At 34.7% G+C, this 24,617-nt stretch overlaps 1 protein-coding gene across 4 annotated transcripts in view; it reads left to right on the top strand.

Annotated features, from left to right (window-relative positions):
* PTBP2 (polypyrimidine tract binding protein 2) overlaps positions 1–24,617 on the top strand; it is a 94,122-nt gene that overhangs the window by 47,983 nt on the left and 21,522 nt on the right. For all 4 annotated transcript variants that reach the window (XM_032423062.1, XM_032423058.1, XM_032423047.1 and 1 more), the window contains exons 4-8: positions 5,495–5,667; positions 6,579–6,722; positions 12,188–12,352; positions 12,444–12,554; positions 18,592–18,787. In XM_032423062.1, the coding sequence (XP_032278953.1) occupies positions 5,495–5,667; positions 6,579–6,722; positions 12,188–12,352; positions 12,444–12,554; positions 18,592–18,787 (789 nt within the window). The remainder of the gene's footprint in view (positions 1–5,494; positions 5,668–6,578; positions 6,723–12,187; positions 12,353–12,443; positions 12,555–18,591; positions 18,788–24,617) is intronic.

The following is a 24,617-nucleotide window of genomic DNA, read 5'->3' as shown; positions in this document are numbered from 1 at the left end:
TAAGGTTAACTACTATGAAGGGATAGAATATGACTCTAAAAAAGAAAAATAGAAAAGATTTTTTAAACAGGGACTGATAAGATGTTGGTTGAAAAAGGGAAAAAGAAAAATCCAAAAAAAAAAAAATTAAAAAAATTAACTTTTGGAAAGACTAAAGAATCAATGGGGAAAAAAAGCCATGAATTCCATGTGCTGTATTCCCCTAGTGCTGGCGTTCTACCCTTCTCATTGATCGGTAAACTTGGCCTTGGCTGTTTGTTCTTGCTGATCTCCTGGGGAAGGGCCTGTTGTAGTGGTTCTCAAGTGTCTTTGCCAGAGGCGGAATTGCCCCGCTGTTGCTGGGGCTGGGCTAAGTAATCTGCTCGGATTTGCTCTCGGGAACTTTTGTTCCCTGCAAGCTTTCCGTACAGCTTTGGAGGACGAGAGTGAAAATGGGAGCCTCCCAATTTCCACCCTGGCGGAGCCGAGAACTCGGGGCCCCACTACTCAGTGTGCCCCCAGAGAAAAGCAGTCAATCACTCCCGTCTCCCCGGTCTCCGGCCGCACTCCGTGCTCACCCGGCCTGTGACCGAGCGTTTCTGTCTTTGGCACCCAACCCCATGTGGAGTCTCCAAACCCAGGAGATCCCTGCGGTGCGCTCCCGTGCTGCTCCTCCCAGGGCAGGAAAGGGAGTCTCCCCAGATTTGCCGCTTGTTGGGTCCCTGCTGGAAGAGCAGTGGCCTGACTGTGCCGCGGATCCAGGTTTATGGCAACCCCAAGCTGAGAGCCCATTCCTCGGCTCCTTTTGGGCAGCCGGCTTCCCCGCTCTGATACCTGGGAGCTCTGCCCCACACTCAGGCACCCCCGGTCTTTCTGTGACCCCGAGGGTCCTGAGACCACACTATCCCAGTGAGGGTTCTACCCTCTGCTTAGCCACTGGAGAGATGTCCCTCAGCGGAGCCAACTTCTAAAAGTTCCGATTTTGTGCTCTGCGGCTCTATATCACTTGCTGTTATCTGGGTGATGGAGGCTCCCCCCCCCCCCCCCCCCCCCCCCCCCGCTCGCGGTCTATCTTCCCGTACATCGCCTCAGATTCACTTCTCTGCATGTCCTACCTTCCAGAAAGTGGTCACTTTTCTATTCAGAGAGTTGCTGCTATTCTTCTCTTCGATCTCCTGTTGAGTTTGTAGGTGTTCAGAATGGTTTGATCCCTATCTAGCTGAATTCCTGGGACCAGACAAAATTTCGGAAACACTGAGTTTTAAGATTTTTTTTTCCCTTAATGATGAGAGTCTGTTTGTGTTCTCACAGTGTCCAATTTGAATATTGTTGCATATAAGAGCAAATAGGGAAAAAAAGAGAACTTTAAGAACTATTGATTTTACTTGCCTGGACAGATATGCCATTGTCATCCAGGTGTCTGAAAAGGTACACTTTTACAGACCATGTTATAAAGAAACTTTTATGGTTATCAGATACAGAACAGGATTTCATTCTTAATTCCAGCTTTGTCCAGAATGTTTCCTCAAATTCACTTTATTGTAGAATTTGGTTTCTAAAGGCCTATTATCTCAATGGCCTTTCCCTTATCTGTCCAGACTTTCTTTCTAAACCTGGTTTTTGTGTCAAAGAAAAAATAATTTTAGAAGTGCGAAAAGTTAATGTCATTAGAACCTTAGTCTCAGGTAAGTATTTACTAAGTCAGTGCATTAAGATTGATTTGTAATGCGTTAGTTCCTTCAGAAATAAAAGTGAAACATTTCAAAAAACCCAACTAGCTCCAACTATTATTGTGATTGGATTTTATTGAAAAGAGTTTGTAACTGTTTGTCAGTGGGAAGGAGCCTTGACAATTGTAAAATTTTTGAGTCATTTCTTTATAGCTATGTATATGAAATATTACTTTAAGTTAGGTATATATATTTCTGCCAGTGCTGCTAATTGTTATTCCATGATAGCAGGATTTATTATTGCTGAAAGTGTGACATTTTGCTTTATGTGAAAGAACTGAAATCATTCCATAGATTCTGATATATGTTACTCAGAACTCTTTGGGATATTCATTTCAACTTTTACGTGAAGACATTTTTATATAATGTCATTTCGTTTTGTTATAATGCTTTGAGAGTATTCCAGCACATGAGACTTCTAGTTTAGTCTAGGCTTCTATTTTTTCTAGCTCATGCGTAAGGTACTTTTGGCAAGTAGGCTGTGCAGCTTCTTAAAAATACAGTGACAGCCAGTTTTTATAATAAACCTAAGATTTTTTGTGTGGTGGCTGTTGATCTTGACTAACAGCTAGCAGAATAACAGAAGTATCTTTCTGTATATGCCTGCATTTCTGGTTAACCCTTTTTTGGAATTTCTGTTTTCCCAGATAGGAAAGTAAAAGTGTACAGACATTCATTTTTCATAACTCAGATTCTTTTTATTTTTTATTTTTCTAAAGCCAACAGCTTCTGTAACATTATGCTTTGCCCTCAAGTCTAACTTAAAACTGCTTGGAATTGAAACTGCTTTTCTTCTCAGTTTCACATTTGATAAAGGATGCTACCAGTGCTTTTTATAAATGCTTGAGTGTGAAAGACTTAAGAGATTGAACATGTACTTATATTTTGTTAGTTTCTGCTGTATAAACAAGTAGAAGTATAAAGTTTTGAAATGTACTTCAGGTTGATACACAGTTGGAAGTATAGAATTAGAATATTGGTGAATGAGTGGGACTAAAATAATAGATTTACAAATTAAATAAGGTGGTTTTTGAGACCCAAGTGCTGGAGTGTTCACATGAGCAAGTAAAGATAGGACTTTGGGGCCAAAACAGCTTGAGGAACTCCAACTATTATTGGGAATGAGTACATAAGCAGAGGGTTCGAAGCAGCTTTAAATGAATCAGGGAAGTAAAAAACCTAGATATGAATTGTTAAGGGTGTTGTGAGAACAGAGAGATTTGGTAAGGATGAGAGGGCTCACAGTATTTTGACCATGAATGGATTTAAGAAATTAACAAATTAATGAGACTGTTTATGTGAAAACTGCAGGTAATGACCAGTAAAGAGCAAATGTCAGTCAAGGAAAAAAGAGACTGATCAAAGGTGAAGATGTTCACTATAGAATTGAGGTAGAAAACCACTTTTGAGTTTGGAAGAGAAGTTTCAAATAGAAATAGTTTTTACTTTTTTTTTTTTTTTTTTTACATATTATTTGTTTTGAATTTGAGAAGAACATCTTAAGCAAAAGGCTTGAAGGCTGAATAACATATGGAAAATGATGTGATTAAAGATTTCTGCAATTTATATACAACCTATATGCATAAATAAAAGCATTACTACATTGTTGTTGCCTTAGTTCTTCGAAATCATTTTAATTATTATTGGTTTTACATTCACAAATCAAAAGTTTGTGGGTTTACTTGGGGAGTGGAAGGGAACAGATCATGGAAAGAAGTCCAAATTATTGTACTTTGTCTTCTGAAGAATCACAGATGTATAACCCAGAGAGACCCAGTCTTCCTTACTTCTCTGTTAGGCTAATAAATGGCCTATGTGTTTCATAAGCTAAGGGCTATACATTTTCTTGTGTCCTTTTTCTTTTCCAGGGATGGAGTGTTTTTATATATGAAAGTATGCTTAGTCATATGACTAAAAAGTCCTAATTTCCTCATTTCATGTTCTTATATTCTCATATAAAATGAAAACTTCCATAATATTTAGCACTGAAATATGAATATTTAGTAGCCACCCCTTCTAAAACTATTTACCAACTGAGGGAGTATCAGAGTATGAAGAGAATGTAAGTTTTGATGTTACATGGTCTTTGGGAGAAAAGTACAGATCTTTTGTTAGCAGTTGTATATAATGTGATATTTGTTTTTGAGATCCTCCTATAGTGTAGTGTACTATTTAGTCACCTCCCCCAATAGACTGTAAGAGAGCACTGGGGATCTTATTGATAATCTTGTTCACTGCTGTACCCCCAGAGCCTCAAATAGTGCCAGACACGTCCTTGATACTCAGTAACTTTTCGATTACTACTATTTATTTTTAGAGAGAGCTGCACACTCGAGTGGTTAGGAAGGGCGGAGATAGAGGGAGAGAGAGGATCTTAAGCAGGCTCCGTGCCCATTGCAGAGCCTGACACGGAGCAGGATCTCACGATCCTGAGATCATGACCTGAGCCAAAATCAAGTCTCGGATGCTTAACTGACTGAGCCACCCAGGTGCTCCAATATTCAGTAACTCTTAAAGAATCAATGTGTGAATGAATTTTAAAGACACTTAGAGATCAAATTGATCTTAGAATTTTATAGATATTGTTGAATATATACACACATACAGCACACACACATATAATGTTTATGGATAGTGTTGATTTGGAGAGTACCATGAAGTACCTAAAGCTACATACAAGTGGAGTATACATGTATATTTCTCAGCTTATTAAGTATCCTTCGTTTTAGTTAAGTTTCAGAAATATCCTTTAGTCCTTAGACCATTTGGAACCACTGATACGGAATAGTGGATAGATTGCAAGTTCTTCAAACAATTTTACATAAAACATCACCTATTTTATTGTGTCTTTAGTAGGACTTATATTTTTGGTGAGGCTTTGGAATCAAGGCAGATAACTAATTTGTTGATTGAAGTATATCAGTTTAAAGGTCAGAGTAATATGGGCGCCTGGGTGGCTCAGTTGGTTAAGCGACTGCCTTCGGCTCAGGTCATGATCCTGGAGACCCTGGATCGAGTCCCACATCGGGCTCCCTGCTCGGCAGGGAGCCTGCTTCTCCCTCTGACCCTCCCCCCTCTCATGTGCTCTCTCTCTCTCATTCTCTCTGTCTCAAATAAATAAATAAAATCTTTAAAAAAAAAATAAATAAAGGTCAGAGTAATAGAATAAGTTAATCAAGTCCATGAGTTTTATAGTATATAGATGTTGATAGTGACAAAATAGGTAGATTAAGTGGTGGTATGAATAAATTAGGAGAGGCTCATCGTAAGTAAGCCATAATGTGGATTGTCTGCATAATTATTTTTACAGAATTGCCTTCTTTGCTCCCACTTTTGAGTATGATAATTTTCCAAATTGAACCATTTATAATTTCCCAGGTAAAATTAAAATCTCCTTAATTTTTGCCAAGTCAAAAGTTTCACTTTCTTTTTGTATTTCTGTTAGTCTGTAATAAAATTATTAAATTGTAATATAATTGTGTTCTTTAGCACTGGACAATTTCTTTATGAAATTGTATTTTAATGTGTTTTTGCTTATCATTTATTACTCTTTACATATACTGTTCAGAAACATCTAATAGTTATCTTAATTGATAATGTAATTATATTTAATAGTAATTGGTAAATATGATTTTCTCTATTCCTTTGGAAGCCCAGCTTTCGAATTTTTAGGAATTATTCAGGTGTATTCAGCTATGTTTTTAAGTTCTTTTTTAAACTTTGTTTTGTGTTTTTTTTTTACACAAATCAGGAAAAATAATAAAGACTTTTTTAATGTCTTTCAGCCAATGGTAATGATAGCAAAAAATTTAAAGGAGAAGATAAAATGGATGGTGCTCCTTCTCGTGTACTTCATATTCGAAAATTACCTGGTGAAGTGACAGAAACTGAAGTTATTGCTTTAGGCTTACCTTTTGGTAAGGTGACCAACATCCTTATGCTGAAAGGGAAAAATCAGGTATGCTTCTTTCAGGACCTATAAAATGTTAAGCCCCAAACTACCCAGTATGCATGAATTAGCTGACTTCTAATAAAAGGATAGACTATAGTAGGTCCTAACTTTTCTAAAAGAACATAACAGAAGTCTTACTCTGACTTTTCCTGGTAATGCTGTTTGAGAAACTAATGCTAAGGAGCCAAAATGAATAAGTCACTGTAGTTTTCAATTTTGCCTTTTGAATTCACTTTTGGATTGTTACAGATTGGATTGTTAGATTTTGGATTGTGGAAAATACAAAAATACAAATGAATACAAATGAAGGATTTCTTTTATTGTGGCTCTACCCTTTGTAATATCAGAAAACAGTGGGGGCACTATCAGCCTCTTATCCTTTAAGCTTATCCAATGGAAATATTTATTTGATAGCATTAGAAGAAAATAGTCACTAATCCTAGGTATTCTTCATTGAATAAAATGTACCTGTGGCAGAAAGACCAAGGCATATTAAAATAAAATTTTGTTTTAAAATTTCTAATGATACCATTTAGAATTTAGTGACATTAATGAAATATAAATAAATATAATTAATGTCACTAATAATCTGATATTTAACTTTTAATTTTTTTCTTTGTCTCTTTTGAGTTATACTGCTTTAAAAATGATTTTGAGATCTCTCATGTTCTCTAGTATCGGAATGGTAAAATTCTGATATTGAAAAATGTTTAGATTTTATTTTCTCTAGCTTTTGTTGGACTACATTTGTGGTGTATGGAAGGATAAGTAAGGATAACTTACTTGAGTGTCTAAATGTAACTGGAAAGGTTACTCTAGAGACTGATTTTTCTCATTAGCTGAATAGATTACACAGATATTGAAGTTTACCTGAATATAATTCATAGTATTCCAATTTTTGCTATTTAAATTTTCAGGCATTTTTGGAACTAGCAACAGAGGAAGCAGCTATTACTATGGTTAATTACTATTCTGCTGTGACACCTCATCTCCGTAACCAACCAATTTATATCCAGTACTCCAATCACAAAGAACTAAAAACAGATAATACGTTAAACCAAGTGAGTATGTGTAGGTACATAAACAAAATGGACATATTAATCTCAAACTTATTAACAGAAAGATGTAACTATGGGCATTTTCTTGTTGTTTTTAAGATATTTCCTTGCGGTATGTCCCTAAATATTAAATATTATGTTAATTTACAAAAAGTATGTGCAGTCTGTTTTCATGTTTTAAATAGGTACTTGATGAATTAGTTAAATAATATTTTTTCAGAGCATTAAGGTTCTGGTCAAAATGTTCATTTCCATGTTGCAAGAGAAGATTTTTGTGTAGAAACTTGTTTATGAGATTGGGCTCACTGTTCGCATAAACTGTAGAACTCTGCTGCTTAGACTTTTAAGGTATGATTTTAATGCCTTTAGTTTTTTGACTTCTTATAGGCCTTAGGTTTCTCCTGGAAATATTTTTATTGAAGATGTATTAATGGTTTTACTTGGGGAATGTAAGAATTGAGAATATATGAATATGTGGATTTATTTTTTAAAAATGTGATGTAGAAGATACTAATTATTTAAAATTAATATATTCTAGAGAATAATATAAGAATGGGTTTATACCTAAATACATAGCAATGCAGGAATGGTCTAAAAACTTTAGCTCTTTTAATATAGTTTTTAGCTAATTACATCTTTTCTGTTTCAGTAAAATCTAAACTATATCAGACTCTTTGTCTTACTGCAAATGTAATAGACTAATAATTCTTCATAGATTTTAACCATCATAAAAAGTGACCTTTCAAGATCATTTTGATAGTTTATAAATAAGCATTTAAAACTTTTTGTTTGAAGGCTAAATATTCTGGGTTTTTTTGTTTGTTTTAATTTGGTAATAATTTTCATTAATTTTGAACCAGAAATTGTACTTCTAAAAATTTATCATTGGAAATATACCAAAAGAAAATATTCTATATTCATTTTACTTAGAATTTAAAATGGTATATTTCAATTTTGTTTTATATATTAGTGTTTTTAGTAAAGTAATTCATGAAGGCATTCTCATTTTAAAAGCTTCCAATGCAAGGAACATGAAAAGGATAAAGATAAGGCATCTTTATAATCTTAAATAGGGTTAGGAAATAAATGCACTTACTCTGGTCTGGGTTATTCCAGATATAGGGAACAATCAATGCAAAGTTGCTTCTGTTGAAAAACACCTGGTTTTGCAGTTATATTTTTAGTTTTCAGAAACCCTTTAATCTTTTCTGGTCATCTTTTTTTGTTAAAATTGGTCGTGTTTTATGATTTCATAATTCTTTCAGTGTACTAATTAATAGTACTTTATTTTTAAAACCATACCTTTTTTTTTTTTTTTAAAGATTTTATTTATTTATTAGCGGGAGAAAGCATGGGGGGTAGGAGGAAGCGGGCTCCCCGCTGAGCAGGGAGCCCCACAGGGGCTTGATCCCAGGACCCCCGAGATCATGACCTGAGCTGAAGGCAGACGCTTAACCCACTGAACCACCCAGGTGCCCCTAATTAACAGTATTTAAAAAAATACTTCACTATATGTAAATTATCTCATTTCCTTCAGTGTTAGCTGTTATGTTTATCTTGTATCCATCTGTCTGTCCCTCCTCCCCCAGTAGTCTTTTCATATTTCAGAATTAGGTTTTAAACTTGGTGGAATGGTATGCTTTCCTCTAGATTAAGTAATGAGTTTGGATACTAAGCTGGGATCCCCCAAATACCAAAAAGGTCTGGGCCAATAAAACTCCCTTTAGAATTCCTGTTTCTTTGAAGGGAGCATTTTGTTGTTTTTGTTTTTTAATGGTTAAGGGAGAGGAGATGATGGGGGAGGGGAGGAAGAGGAGTTTAACTGTTCATTAGGCAGACTTTCCGTTAACCCTTTTATATCCCCCTCTCTGCCCTCTGTGACTCTCCCAGTTTCTCTGATTCACGTGGCTGTCACTGCAAACCCTGTTTGCTATGTCTTCTGTGTCATTTGTTTCTGTTCATTTTCTGTATTCCAGAAATTTGATGAAAGTATTCTCAGCTAACAACATTCTCTCTATTCAGTATTTGGGTTTATTCCATTTTGTATTCATTTTTGGGCATTTTTAACTAATTTTTTAAAAAGATTTTATTTATTTATTTGACACAGAGAGATAGCGAGAGCAGGAACACAAGCAGGGGGGAGCGGGAGTGGGAGAAGCAGGCCTCCCACAGAGCAGGGAGCCCGATGCTGGGCTTGATCCCAGGACCCTGGGATCATGACCTGAGCCGAAGGCAGACGCTTAACGACTGAGCCACCCAGACTCCCCTTTATTAAGTTTTTAATTTTAATTCCAGTATAGTTAACATATGGTGTTATAGTAGTTTCAGGTGTACAATATAGTGATTCAGCAATTTTATACATTACTCAGTGCTCATCATGAGAATGTACTTTCATCCCCGTCACCTCATTTATAGGCATTTTCATGGGCATTCATAATAGGAGAGGCAAATGAATATGAGTCAACCATGAATTCTTCCATGATCTTTCATGAAGTTACCAACTCTTTTCAGTTTACTCTTAAAATATCTGCCTAGTTTTCATCATCTTTCTTGTTATTTGAACAGCTCATACACACACAATCACCTCTTGGCTATATTGTTATAATAGCTCTTACTGATCTATTTTTTACTTTCCCCTCTTGAATTCTTTCTCCCTAGTACCTCTCCGTCCTCTCCCTCCTCTCCCCTTCCCATCATACAAATCTGACTTAAGTTACTCCCCTGCAGCAGATCCTTTTCATGTTCACAATAAAGGCCCTCAGAAGAGGTGGCTACTATTTCTGTTTTATTGGCTATATATTTGCCTATGCTTCTACCCAAAAGTAATTGTAAACCTGGCATGCTTTCTCTTATTTCCAATATTTTGGGGCCACTGTGTTTCTGTGATGTTACTTTTGCCTGGAATATTATGGCCTGCCTGCCCTTGTACCACTTTTCCAACCCACACTTCACATGGCCAGTTGCTACACATCTTCACGTCTCACCTTAGTTCCCTCCAGAAAGCTATCTTTTGATCCACAAAGAGTGGATTAGGTTTGCATTAAGAAACCTCAACACAAATTAAAATCACAGTGAGATACTACCATGTACCATCAGATTGATGAGATGAGTGATGCCAAGTGTTGGTAACAAGGTAGAGAAGCTAGAACTTTCATATATACGTATGGGAATGTAAATTCATAGAATCATGTTTAAAAACTTGAAATATGTATTGAAGCTGAGCATATACATATTCTTTGACTTAGTAAATCTACTCCTAGTTACATACCTGAGAAAAACACATTATATGTGCATCAAAAGATATGTATGAGAAAGCTCATAGAACATTAATGCATAATAGTCCAAAGCTGGAAATGATCCAAATGTTCAGCAGCAGTAGAATATGTTGTGGCATATTCATTCGTTGGAATTTGTTAGAATACAAAAAAATGACCAAGGTGCTGGTACCTGCAAAACATGGATGCACATCATAAAAGTAATATTTATTGAAAGAAGACAAAACAAAAACACAAAAAAATGCCAGACCAAAGTAGAACACATACTATGTGATGCAATTAAAGTTTTGATAATGTTCTATTTTTTGTCTAGTCATTTCATAGATCTGTCCAATTTGTGATGTTTTATTGAGCTTATACACTTCTGATTTGTGTCCATTTATATGTGTATGTAGCGGTTCTCTAAGTTTAATTAAAACCTAGGTTGGCAAGCCAACTCTGTTTCATCAATTAAAAAAATGTAGAAAGTTATTGTTAATGATAATGGAGAACCTAATTATTAAGCTAAAAAGAGAAGATGGAGAAAAGTGAATAATATTCGGGAAGAAGGTATGGAGTAGACATATACCTATGTGCTTATATAGACTAGATACATATATGCTCATGTGTAGATGGTATCTCTGGAAGGGATACCCACAATAATATTGGTGAGGAATGGGTAGGGGAAAGCAGATAGGGTGATAGGGTTGCAGAGGAAACTTAACTGTACCATTTGGATAGTATATCATGATCATGTGATTCCTTTAAAAAGACATTCCATTATTTGAAAGAGATGTTAGTGTTTTCCTAATTTGTGATATTTCTTTGCTTGTAATAACATAAATATATCCAAGGACATGCTTTACTAATGAAGGAAGTAATATTGCAGTATACTACTTAAAATACTTTGAGTCACTTTAGCCAATATTTAAGTTTGTAGGTCATATTATTTCATTAGCATTTAAATAATGAGGTTTAACCAGATGGGCATGTGGTCTCTGAATTCCAAAGTCTGTGATCTCCTGGTTATGTGACATTTCAGTGAACTATTTCTTTTTTGTTTCCAGATTTATTGAGATATAATCGATATATTGTGTAATTTAAGGTATATAATGTGTTGATTTGATACACTTCTATATTGCAGAATGATTATCGCCATAGCAAATGTGCTGCTAGAGGGAGCACTATTTTTGTTTATTCTCATAAGTGTTGGCCTAATTCTTTTATGTGTTCCTTCCTTTTCATTTATCATGGTGTTCAGTTAATATTCCTATTCATCTGCCAATATAGCTTTTTCAAACTCTAAAGCAATGTAACAGTATTTGTCATTGTTACTTAATAGGTATTTGCCTTTATGTAGGTTTTTTGACTCCAGATAGGTAGAAAAATTATTTCCTTATCAATGAACCTATCACAGTAGTAATATTCTATTCTGTATTTTTTTTCACATTTTAAAATCTCAGAAATTAAAAAAAAAACTCAGAAATTGTGTCTCAATAGTAGTGGATCTCTCCTGGTTTAATTAGCAGTATCTTAGAAGTTATGCTAGTAATGAAAAAGGACTTAATATGTATCCTGAGTATTCCTCCTTTAAGATTGTATTAGAAGTAATCTAGTAATCTTGCTGAGGTTTACCATGTGCCTTTTTTATGGAGTGAATAATGTTAGGTTGAAGTTTTATTGTTCTCTAAAAGTTTCTGTTTAAAACATTTTCTGATTATGTGAATCTGCCAAACTATATTTTGTTCTTTTTTGTAAGATTTTATTTATTTGTCAGAGCACAAAGCAGGGGGAGCGGAGGCAGGGTGGGAGAAGCAGACTCTTGCTGAGCAGGGAGCCTGATGTGGGACTCGGTCCCGGGACCCTGGGATCATATGACCTGAGCTGAAGGCAGACGCTTAACCGACTGAGCCACCCAGGCGTCCCTGTATTTTGTTCTTTTGAAAATAAATTACTTTGCCTATCTTTGCTTGTTCAATATAGTTCCCACACCCTAGATAATTGTTTTGAAGTAAATACTAGTAGAATACTTGAATTATAAACAGATAAAACCTGGCTCTTGGCAGGTGCTCAGAAAGCATTTATTGAGTGACTATTAAATTTTGTTTAATCTGTATGTGTTCTAGAAGAGAAATGAGCTAATAGTGTAACATGCAGCAGAGTAGAGTGAAAATACTGAGTGTGTTTCTAAAGTTTTTATCTTTCAATTTTCAGCGTGCTCAAGCAGTTCTTCAAGCTGTGACAGCTGTCCAGACAGCAAATACTCCTCTTAGTGGCACCACAGTTAGTGAGAGTGCAGTGACTCCAGCCCAGAGTCCAGTGCTTAGAATAATTATTGACAATATGTACTACCCTGTAACACTTGATGTTCTTCACCAAGTAAGTTTAATTTAATTTTCATGTTTACCCGTAAACTGGAGAAATAATGATACAGCAGATAAATAATACTTTGATTTTAATGTTTTAACAGATATTTTCTAAGTTTGGTGCTGTATTGAAGATAATCACATTTACAAAAAATAACCAGTTTCAAGCTCTTCTCCAGTATGGTGATCCAGTAAATGCTCAACAAGCAAAACTAGTAAGTCTGGAGCTTTTTTTTTTTTTTTTTTTTTTGAGATAGCGATATTTTTCAGTGGCAGATAGACATACACGCATATATGTAGCTAATGTTATTAATATTGACATAACTTGGCAGTACCATGTAGCATTATAGATGGCACAAATTGGTGTCATTTAGATACTATTAGGAAAGCTTAAATTTGTGGTAAAGAAGTGTTTCTTTTTAAGGATAGTTGTATGTGTAGTTATCTATAATACAGACTTCTGTTATTTTGCATTTTTGTTTGACTTAGGTCCAAAGTTTTAAGCTCTTGACGATAGAGCATGCATACCAGTAAAGATCCCAAATGTTTTTCAGTGGGAGTTTCAGAGTAATTAATTTAGCTATCAAGACAGTTTGGCTAAAGTATATCATCACACATGTGGCTCAGATGTTATGATAGGTTCTCAGTTTATTTAAGACTACAGTATATTTAATATTCTTTTTAAAGATTTGTTTTTAAAGACAGCTTTTGTGAATAGGTTCCTAGTCTACTTTTTATTTACATCCTTTATATTTTTTATTGTTATATATGGAGGGTAAGAAACTATTAAAAGAAGTAAAATATGTTCCCACATCATGGCTACCCTTGAAAACTGCATACCATATCTTTGCTTCTAAATGCCTTAATCTTCTGTTTGTGTATTTATTGTATTTAAATCCACCTTTGCTCTAGCTTTTTAACTTCTTGTGTCATATTATCTCATTGTGATTATTATTCTGTTGTTAAACCATTAAATATTCATTATTAAACCATTACATCAACTGTCTTATCTTCCTTTACCTTCTGTCTTACCTCTTTTTCTCCCTTTTACTCTTAACTTTCAAACTAATTCTGGTGTAGTACTTCAGTGCTTCCTCTAGATTAAGATAGATTATATGGAACCTAGACCATTTTTGATTGTTTCATTGTGTTTCTATCCTCAGAATCTCATTTGGGGAGCAAAAATAGCTTCAGGTAGCACAAAGTCTGCACTGTTAATATTGGCATAATTGAAATGGTTTAGCAAGTGCTGTTATCTCATTTTTTTCTGATATTTTATGTTGTAAACAGAACAGGAATTTTTCCTGTGTTACAAGGGGAGGCTAATATTTAAAGAGGTAAAAAAATTACTGATCATAATACACACTATATGTGAGGTAAACATATTTTCAGCCTGTTTTTCTCCAGTATGTTGTTACTCACTGGTTCTTAAGTTACATGACCTAATCTTACTATATTTTCCTTTTCAGGCATACATTAACACTTGGAATTCTTTTTTCCAAAAATAATTTCTCTTTACATGCCCCAGCCCTCCAACTTTGGAGATATTTTGTATTTAAAGAGTAGCCAAAATCCATGTGGTATGAAGTTTGATCAGTAGCAGACAACCTAGAAGCCATGATCTTTATGGCATTTTTTTTTTTTTTTTTGTACCTTCACAACATATTTAAATATAGTGCGTGCTTTTCTTAATGTGGAATATTTTTTGTCATCCCTTCTGATGCAGAGGGATGAGTATTTGGTAAAAGACCAATGAAATGGAATTTGATTTGGAATTACACTGCATTTGGGCTATAATTCATATTTGGGGAAAGTAGTTTATATGTGTGTTTTATTTGAAGTAATCTATAGTAATCTAAAAGATTATGCTTTAATAATGTTACCAGGTATTTGAAGTTTTCATTTAGCCAATCTTCCGTGTACAGATAATAAGCATCAGGCATTTGTTAATGTCATATACACTCACTCAGGTCTTTTCTACAAAGATGTACAATTAATTGTAATTCCAAGAGAGTAGGTAATTATTTAATATTAATTACTAATTAACTATTCTGGTATCTGAACTCAACTTCATTTCACTATTATAATGAGAAGGAAAAAAGTTTATTTCCCAAACTTGCTTGCCCCATTATCTTGTAACCCTGACACCTTGTTAAAACATATAGTTTTGATGACTGTAGTAATCATTCTTCATGCCTGTATCTGGACTGTTTAGTATACCTAGAGAATATCATATAATCTAGCAGTTGGTACCGGTTGAAATTCATCATCATCAACTACAACTAGACTAGGCCCTCTACTTGAAAAATCTTACCATATTTCTCTGGTCATCATGCTGTCCCATTTTTCACAATGACTATATCAAAAAATTCTCATTCCACCAAGTCTCTCCTTACTCCCCCTTTTATGACCTTGCCTCCTGCTTCTCAGGAAAAATAGAAACTATCAGATGGAAACTCCAATCAGCTTTTCTTACAAAATCTACTTATACCGGGGCGCCTGGGTGGCTCAGTTGTTAAGCATCTGCCTTCGGCTCAGGTCATGATCCCAGAGTCCTGGGATCGAGCCCCATATCGGGCTCCCTGCTGGGCGGGAAGCCTGCTTCTCCCTCTCCCACTCCCCCTGCTTGTGTTCCTGCTCTCGCTATCTCTCTCTCTGTCAAATAAATAAATAAAATCTTAAAAAAAAAAAAAAAAAAATCTACTTATACCACACCTATCTTTTTCATAGATATTTCTAAGACAGTAACACCAGATTCTATCCTCTTCTGCCCTCCAAGAGACTTTGCACTGTCATCCCCTCTTTCTCTTATATTTTTCTCTCTGTTGGCTACTTCTCACTAGTGTTTGAAACATCCTTAAATCTCTTTCATTGTATGTGAATTTACCCTGAACTCCACGTAACTCTCCCATCTGTTCACCTATTCTTTTCCCTTTTCATTTATAGCCAGATTTAGTAAATAAGCTCTCTTTGTTTGCTGTTTATACTTACCCCCTTTTTATTTTTCTACCTACTGCAATTTGGTTCCAACCCCCCTTTACCCAAATTGTTTTTCCCAGTGTCACCAGCTATCGCTACAGTGCTAAATCTCAACAGCGTTATTCAATCCTTATCATCCCTATCCTCTAGGTAACATTTGACAGTGTGAGCCATTCTCTTTCTTAAAATCATCTCTTCTCCTGGTCTCTAACACTTCTTGCTTAGATATATTCTGCCTCTCTGACTATGTCTTATCATATCCCTCCCCTTTCTGCATGGGGGACTACCTGTTCCCACATCTGTATTATACCTTTGTGACTCTGACATGCCCACATGACTCTCTAGCATCAGATCTTTTCTAAGAAATCCAGACCAGGAACTTAGTGGACCATCAGGCACCTTCAGACTTAGTGTGTTCAATTCAACTCCTGTAACTTACCCTCCCCTCCCCCCCCAAAAAAAAACCCTGCCTCACCTGTGGTGTTTACTGTGGTAGTAAAGCTCAGGGTACCAAATTTGACATCAGTAACAAGCCAGAAACATGGCTTTTATTCCTTTTAGTTTCAGCCTATCACCAAATCTTATTGATTCTCATCCTAAATTTCTGTCAAATCTATCCTTTTGTCTCCCAGCTCTCTTGCCACCACCCTAGGCTAAGCCAGGTGTTACTCAGAGTGCTGGTCTCTGATGTTACCAGGAGCTTTTGCCAAAATACAAGTCAGTTTACTTCTAGCTATAATGTGTTTAGTGTGATATTGATACAGATTCTGACATAGACTCCTTATTTTCATGCAGATGAGTTTGGGCTGCTAGTCCATGAATCACAGCTTGAATAAAGCACTATCTAAGCCATCATCTCTTAAATCTTCAGTGGCCTTCTGACTCAGGTCACCACTTTGACTTCTTCCCCTACACCTGTTTTTCCACAGAGTACTAAGAGTGATCTCAACTTAAAGTCCTATAACTTCCATTCTCAGTGCCCTTCAGTGACTGACTCTTGTCCTTAGTATAAAGTCCTCAGTCCTTAACATGGCTTACAAAACTCTTAATCAGTCCTCAGCTTGTCTCGCCTTTTACTATATTGGACTTTTTAAAATAGCTTGCAAATGCTGTATTTTCTCTGATTTCTCAGGCTTACAGCTTGATGTTGCATTTGCTTCTACTGCTTTCTCTTTGTCTTTTTATGTCCAACTTTTCCTGTTTTCTTTCAGGTTTGCAAGTCTCAGAGAGGTCTTCCATAAACTTCCAACTACATTACATCCCCTCCTTTTCTTAGTTCTCACTACCACACGTCAAATTTATAATTATTTGTTAGATGTCTGTATTTTCAGTTTTACTGTAAGTCATGTAAGAGTGGGTACCTTGTGTTCTTTGTTTTCTGCTGAATTCCTAGAACATTAGCACAGTGTATGGCACATTGTAGGTATTAGAACTTTCATCCCATGTCACAACTCTCCCAGCATCTGCTGTGTTACAGATCTCTTCCCATTTTGCAGTCATCCGTGTATGTCTCAGTATATTATGGAATGAGTTAGTTCTAAACTTTGCAGTAGAGTTGCTACATTTTTATGCTTGTTTAAACAGTGGAGGTTATATAACGTTATAGGCAAAAAATATAAGTTTAGAAAGCGAATCTCAAGCCTACCTCTCCTCTTCTAGTGACAGTTGTTCCATATGAATGGGAGATGAAAAATGTGTCTTAAGCACTGGGAATTCAGTTAGCTGGCAAGGTGTACCTTCAGGTTTTGCTGAGGAGAATTTATAGTGTTCTTCAAAGTATGGTCCAGAGCCCACCTAGGTTCTTGTCATGTAGATTACTTGTTTAAAAAAAAAAAAAAAAATGGGTCTCTTAGGTATCCTGAACTAAGAAATTATAATCTTTGGGGGTGGCAGCTCAGTGCTCTGTTTCTGTTTGTTTTTGAAAGCTCTGGGAACCACTGCTATGTAAACGCAGTTTGAGTGATAGAGCCAACGAAATTCTTTTTATATACTAGTTAAAATTTTTGGCAGTTATTTTCAGTTAATTGGAAAATTTTGCCCCCTAGCATTTTGCTTTATAAGAGAATAACAGCTCAGAAAAAGATTAACAGTGGAGGTATTAGTGAGGGTTGGGGGGAAAAATTCAACAATCTCTTGAATTTGTCCTAAGGTTCCATATATATTTCAGTCCAATTTCTAAAAAGGTCATGCAAAAAAGTGTTGGTCTATTATCAAAATAATACTAGATTTACATGCCTAATGGATCTTGGTCTATATAAACATCAGGCTTAATCTATTGATGTATTCAGAAGAACTGTCATTTCATTTTCACAGTGATTTATAGAGCTAAACATTTGTCATTTCTCAACCGTTATTTTATACAGTAAATGTTTATTCTTCTAATGAAAAATTAACAATATATTCCTTTGTTCTTTAGTTTGTTCTAGGCTTATATCCAGCTGGAGGAGAAATGGTGATTATGTAGGACCAGGAAAAAAAAAAACCCATAATACTCATAACAGCAGCATATGTCTTTTATAATTCACATTGTACTTTCACATATGTGATCTTTTATTTAATCCTCAAGGTAACCTTGTGAGGATCCTGGCAGCCATTATCATCTCTGTTTTCCAGATTAAGAAAGATCCTGAGATTCAGAGAGGTTAAGTAACTTTTTCAAGATGACCTAATTGCGTGTAGGCTTTCAACTCTAGAGCTTGCACTCTTCTATTCCTGAGCTTTCCTGGGATGACGTTGCATTTTCTAATTCAACAGTCTATTTTGATTCAGGTTGAGCACCTCAAGTTAAGGAAATAATAGTATTTGCCCCAGTTCATGGGAATTGCTATTATGCATTACAGTGGTACTTATTTGGCTTGAGGCACTTCATAAAATGTGACATCAAAGTACTGCCATCCAGCAAAAAATGTGTATGTATAATAAAATTAAAGTATTATGCAGACTATTATGGTATGACTTTGGCAGGACTGACTATATTTGTAATCCTTGTTTATTTTTTTAGATTGAATTATTTGCAGATTTTTTTTGAATTAAAAGCATTAGCAGATGTATTTAACTGGTTGTATTTTAGATTTAAGTAGCACTTTCTATTTAAAGAAGATAGTATTTGTGGAAATGAATACATGTACAGTTGGGATAACAAAGAATGATGTATGATATTTGATCCCTTTCCTGGTGTCTTTTATGTGCAGGTCTTCATTGTTGGGTTTTATTGTCGAAGTCCTGTTCTTTTCATTCCTTAAGACTGCTGATATACTTTATTCACTTTTACAGGCCCTAGATGGTCAGAATATTTATAATGCTTGCTGTACCCTAAGGATTGATTTTTCCAAACTTGTGAATTTGAATGTAAAATACAACAATGATAAAAGTAGGGATTATACTCGACCTGATCTTCCATCTGGGGATGGACAGCCTGCATTGGACCCAGCTATTGCTGCAGCATTTGCCAAGGAGACATCCCTCTTAGGTATGATTTTTATTGTCTATACCACTTTTCTCCCATTTTGCCAAATGGGAAGGTGCCTGTTAAACTCCAGTAAGTATAATGAATCCCCCATTTTGGAATTTAAGAAATTGTGTTAGGCTTTATTTTATTTTATTTTTTTGGATAAGAGGCATTTGAATGCTGTTGGTAGAAAAAAACCTAAAGTGTTAGGAAAATTCTATCAGCTATATTCCTTTCACCATCCTCATTTTCTCTCAAAATAAAAGAAGAAAAGCTCTAATGAAGAAATACTGTTGAGTTCTTAATTTCATGTTAAATTTGATGTCACACTGTCTAGGTTTAAGCCAGTTTTAGAGTCCTTGTGCATATTCTTTAGAGCTAATCTAATTGTTACAATTTAGCACTGCATAGAAACTGTGAAAAGTGAACAGGCAAAACATGTAATGGAAGTAGTCATATGGATTTTTTTCAACACATGTTATAGGCTGTCTCTTAAAAAACAATTTAAACTAGGAAGAATTTTCTATAAAATTTATTTTGGTATTCACATTTTGTCTTAATCATTTATATTTCACCTCATTCTACAATGGATTTGACTCACCTCACACAGACAAGAAAAACAGTGCAAAAATTTGCAACTATTAGTTGATGGAGTCAAGATGAAATAAGGGAAAGTGTTATTTTGCAAATAAAATGAGTGAAGTGATTTAAGATGAAATTTTATGGTTTTATTTGCTGTGCTTGGGAAATTCTTGGTTTCTTATATATGTGTATTTTATCTTTAAATGAAAGTTTCTGTCCATTTGGAATTGAAGATTGATGAGTTATAAACTAGCTCTTATAGTTCAGTTTATGTCTCTCAGTAAAAGTATATTATAATCAAGTAAGTCTTGCAAGTAGATACATATTTACTGTAGATATGTAACACTTGTGCTATCCATTATAAATATGTAGTAATATAAGTGATATATCCATGAACAGAGACACCTTATGCACAAGAGAAGCAATTGATATTTGAAATTAATTCTGGTAACTCCAGACAATATTGACCCTTTATTCTGATTTTCTAATACATCTTGCACAAACCATAATTGTTTACCATGATTTTAACAGATTCTTTAGGTTAATAACATTCTTTTCTGACAGAATCTCTTATCACTGTGTGGGCTTAGTTTAAGCCTTTATTCCCTCAACTTGGCTTGTTGACTGTTTCATAGTGTACCATTTTTAAAGGTAAAGTCAAGAGTGGGACAATGAGTGATACATGATCTTTGCTTATAATTATCACTATAGATTCTTAAATTATTTACTGATAGAAATTATTTTATTTTATAGAAGAGAAAAACAGCATTGATTGAATAACTCCCAGGTCCTAGGCATTCTACTAGGCACAGTAGATGTACTGGATCAGATACATTATTTAATCCTTAACACAAAGTAGATAAATTCAAGATTTTACATACAGTTTCTGAGAAGTTTAAAAATTCACATCCAGGTCATTAAACAGCTTAGTGTAAAATATCAAGAAATTCTAGCTAGCATCAAGCACGGGACCATAACAGTCCCTTCCTTGGACTTGAAGGAGTTTGTGCGTTTTGCCCATTTGGGTATAGTTAGACGTGTCTTTGTGTGTTTGGATTCTGGGTGGAGTCCTGGTTAGAAGTCACCTGGATTCTTCTAGGGAATTCATCTCTGTTTTCCTTGTAACCTCATGGCCCTGGTGAAATTTCTTTTAAGTAGTAATGAAATGTCTTTCTCATAAAAGATTATGAAGCCCTGGCATAATTGTATCCTACTCTATACATTTATTATTCATTTTTCCGGTGTTCTGCATTTTTTGCATTAAAAGCATATGAATAAAGTTCACTACTTAATAAATTTGTCTTCATCTTCTAGCTCTATTTTGAATATTTCAATATACCTTTATTTCTGCACTCTGATAAGAAAGATGAAGATAATGTAAATTCACCTGTTTTTACTAAATGACTTCATCATTTACCTGTTTTAATGGTTTTGCATCTTGTTATAACTGGGTTTTTATATTAAGTATCCCCAGATATTTTTTGAATGTTAGATGAGTTAAAAGTTTCAAAAATCAAATAATGGTATGGACTCTGGTAGTTTTGATAATTTACAAGAGGTAACCATTTTTTTTCTATGTAAATATGTAATTTTATACAAAATTAAAATCACACTGTGCAGTTCTGTGTTATGTTTTATTGTAATTGTTATTTTAGTAAAAATTTTTAGAAAATTTTAATAGCTGTCTAGCATGCTAGTGGATTTGTAGTACTTTTGAAAGTACCTTTATTGGACATTTAATCTACTTCCATACTTTTTATTAACATATATATGGCATTGTGACAAACATCCTGTAGATAACTTTTTTGTCTTTCAGATTATTTCCTGAGACTAGATTCCTAGAGCTAGATTTATTGGGTCGAAAAAAATGTTAGAGACTCCTGATTCTTACTGCAAATATCTTTCTAGAAAGATGGTATTAATTTGAATGGTATATGAGGCTGGCTATTCCACTTTTTTGTCTACCAGCATTGAGTATTATATTTTGGATTTGTTAGGATATTAATTTGATAGGAATACGAATGTGTCAAACTATTATTTTAATTTTTACTATTTTATGAGCTAGCTTACAATTTTTAAATGCTTATTAGACATTTACAAGTCTCTATTAGTTGTCTAAGTTCTTTCTATTGGGATGTACAATACATATAAAATGTGTATTAAGGGTATTCATACTTCATAAGAGCTGAGTCTTCAACTTGATTCACAATATTTTAGACTAGCCAATTTATAGAAAAATTATTTTTAAATAATATATCTCAATCCAAAAGTATCCATCTATGGGACGTGAAGTTAACTTTTCCCCCCCCACACATTTGTGGATATTGTGATCTTTATAAGGAACCACTTGTGTTTTGCCTTTTAAAGTAGTTTTCAAACACCCTTTATAGTAACATTCAGTATTACTTTAGTGAGGTCACTTCTTCTGGAATGGGAACTAAATCTTTCCTATGTTTATTTGCCTCTAGTGAAATTTAGTAAGTCAGGTGACTTCAGCATACAACAGACTAGTATCAATGGGATCCATTTCCTGCTGAGTCTTCCTCAAACAGTACTTATTCAAAATGAAATAATAGATCTCCCTTTATTTCAAAGATTCTGTAAGAACACAAATAACTAGGTGATCCTTCTTTTCTGCAAATATTTAGGGGGATTCACTTTACCTTGCATAATTTTTATATCTAAGAGCTTCACTGAATTTGGAATCAATATAATATATTTTAATTGGTTTATTTTACACAATAATTTTTTAAGACTAGCTTTTATACCTGGCTTCTCTTCTTTTTCTTTTAGTAACTAGGGATTATAGTGTCTCAGAAAATTAATTTTTTCAAGAAGGAAAACTGAGGGCTTTGTAATTAATTAGAACTCTGACATCTAAATACATAATCACAAACCTGGCAGACTATTAGTTATTCACATATTCTACTTCATAGAACAAAGTGATAAAAATCCTTGAGATTTATAAATTGAGACATCGTTACTATGATCATTTTATCATGTTTAAGAAGTGTAGTTAATTTATTAAGGGATGGATCACTTTTAGAAAAACTGCTAGAAGTAATTTTTCATGATCTTGTTGTCTACCTTTTAAGAATTAGGGAAGATAATTTGTACAAAGAATACTTAAGTTAGAGCTTTCTATGCATTTTGAGTTGAATAAAGTAGCAGTCAGCCATCTCATCATATGGCCTTAACAGAAAGGCAAAATAAATTTTTTATGAGAAATCTGTTGACCTTAAAATAATTGATAATGGAGAACAGCTATAACAAACCTTTGTTCATAAAGGTAGATCTGTAGTTCCATAGAACAGTCTATAAAGTTTTTCTGCACATTGAAATCACCAGGCCCTACCCTAGACTGAGAATCATGAATAGTGAGTCCTAGGAGTTTGTAGTTTTTTAAGATCTCAAGATGGTTTTACTGTGTAATTAGGGAATTGATAATTACTGCTATAGAGAAAAGTTTGTAATTTTTAGATGCTAAATTTTAGCTTTTTAGCAAAGTTAAGGGCATTCTCAAAGAACTTCTTTATAGCTATTAAACAGTATTTTATACTTTGTTTATTCATGCCAAATAAATATATCTTGGTACAATTGTTCTGGTAGAATATTGTTTAGCTGTTAAGTTGAATTTGTTTTTTTCTGTGTTTGTAATATGTAAAATTAACAAGCTTTAAAATATTCTTTTAATTTTTTTTTTTTAAGATTTTATTTATTTATTTGACAGAGAGAACAAGTAGGCAGAGAGGCAGGCAGAGGGAGAGGGAGAAGCAGGCTCCCCGCTGAGCAGGGAGCCTGATGCGGGGCTTGATCCCAGGACTCCGGGATCACGACCTGAGCCGAAGGCATCCGCTTAACCAACTGAGCCACCCAGGCGCCCTCTTTTAAAGTTATTTTTAAGTGATTTCTGAATCTTGTTTTGTTACTTTTGAATGGCTTATTCACATGGTAATTTTAAAAAACTTTTTATTGTCAAAGAGTTCAGTCATCATATAGCAATGTAGTGAATCCCACATTCGTAAAATCTTGATTTAGTAGTTTCTACACTTGTTTTATCTGTTAATTTTTTCTATTGTATTTTGAAGCAAATCCTTGACATCATGTCATGTCATCTCAAACATTATCATAATATCTTTAAAATAATGACATTTTCTTACCAAACCATAATATGATTATCATACCCATCAAGTTTGACAGTGATTTCTTAATGTCATTGAATACCCAATCCATCTTCAAATTTCCCCAGTTGTCTCAAAAAATGTATTTTAAGAGTTGATTTGTTCAGAATAGGATCCTCTCAAGGGCCATACATTTGGTTGTTATTTCTCCTAAGACACTATTAATCTGTGATAGTCCTCTCCCTTCATCTCCACCCTCAGTTCCTCTGACTTAATGAAGAAACCTAGTTATTTTGAGAAAAAGTCCTACAGTCTTGATTGGTGTGGCTGTTTCTTTGTAGTGTCATCTTAACTTGTTCCTCCATCCATTGCATTTTTTATGTAAACCAGAAGTTAGCTCCAAAAGCTTGATTAGATTTAGGTTGTGGTATTTATTTATATTTTTCAAGCAAGAATACTTTATAGGTTCTTGTGTTTGATACTGTATCTCAGTTGGAAGCATAAAACATCTGGTTATCCCACGTTTAGTGATGCTTTAAGATAGATTGAGGTTCAGGTGGTGACATTCTGATCCTTCCATTATATTTTTCTAATGGTTTGAGTAGTACCCACCAGTGATTGGTCCTTAATTTATTTCATTTGGGGGTTGTGAATGTTGCCTTTCTCCCCTAATTCACATATTTCTCTATATTAATTAGTTGAAAATCTTTGTAGAGTTTTCCTTCATCAACTAGGGCTGTTTATCTTGTAATACGGTTTGTACAGGACAGTTAAATTCTTGCATTTAGGGGCGCCTGGGTGGCTCAGTCGTTAAGCGTCTGCCTTCAGCTCAGGTCATGATCCCAGGGTCCTGGGATCGAGCCCCACATCGGGCTCCATGCTCCGCAGGAAGCCTGCTTCTCCCTCTCTCACTCCCACTGCTTGTGTTCCCTCTCTCACTGTGTCTGTCTCTGTCAAATAAATAAATAAAATCTTTAAAAAAAAAAAAAAAAATTCTTGCATTTATTTGTTGGTTTTTGGCGGAAGAAATTGATGCCCAGCTTTTGTTTTTTCACTAATTTTTAAAGATTTTTTATTTATTTATTTGAGAGAGAGAGAGAATGAGAGACAGAGAGCATGAGAGGGAGGAGGGTCAGAGGGAGAAGCAG

Source organism: Phoca vitulina, unplaced genomic scaffold (assembly GCF_004348235.1).
Source record: "Phoca vitulina isolate PV1807 unplaced genomic scaffold, GSC_HSeal_1.0 scaffold2, whole genome shotgun sequence".
In the NCBI taxonomy this organism is placed as follows: domain Eukaryota; kingdom Metazoa; phylum Chordata; class Mammalia; order Carnivora; family Phocidae; genus Phoca; species Phoca vitulina.
The sequence above is the reverse complement of the archived record's forward strand: the minus strand, read 5'-3'. Positions and strand labels throughout refer to the sequence as shown.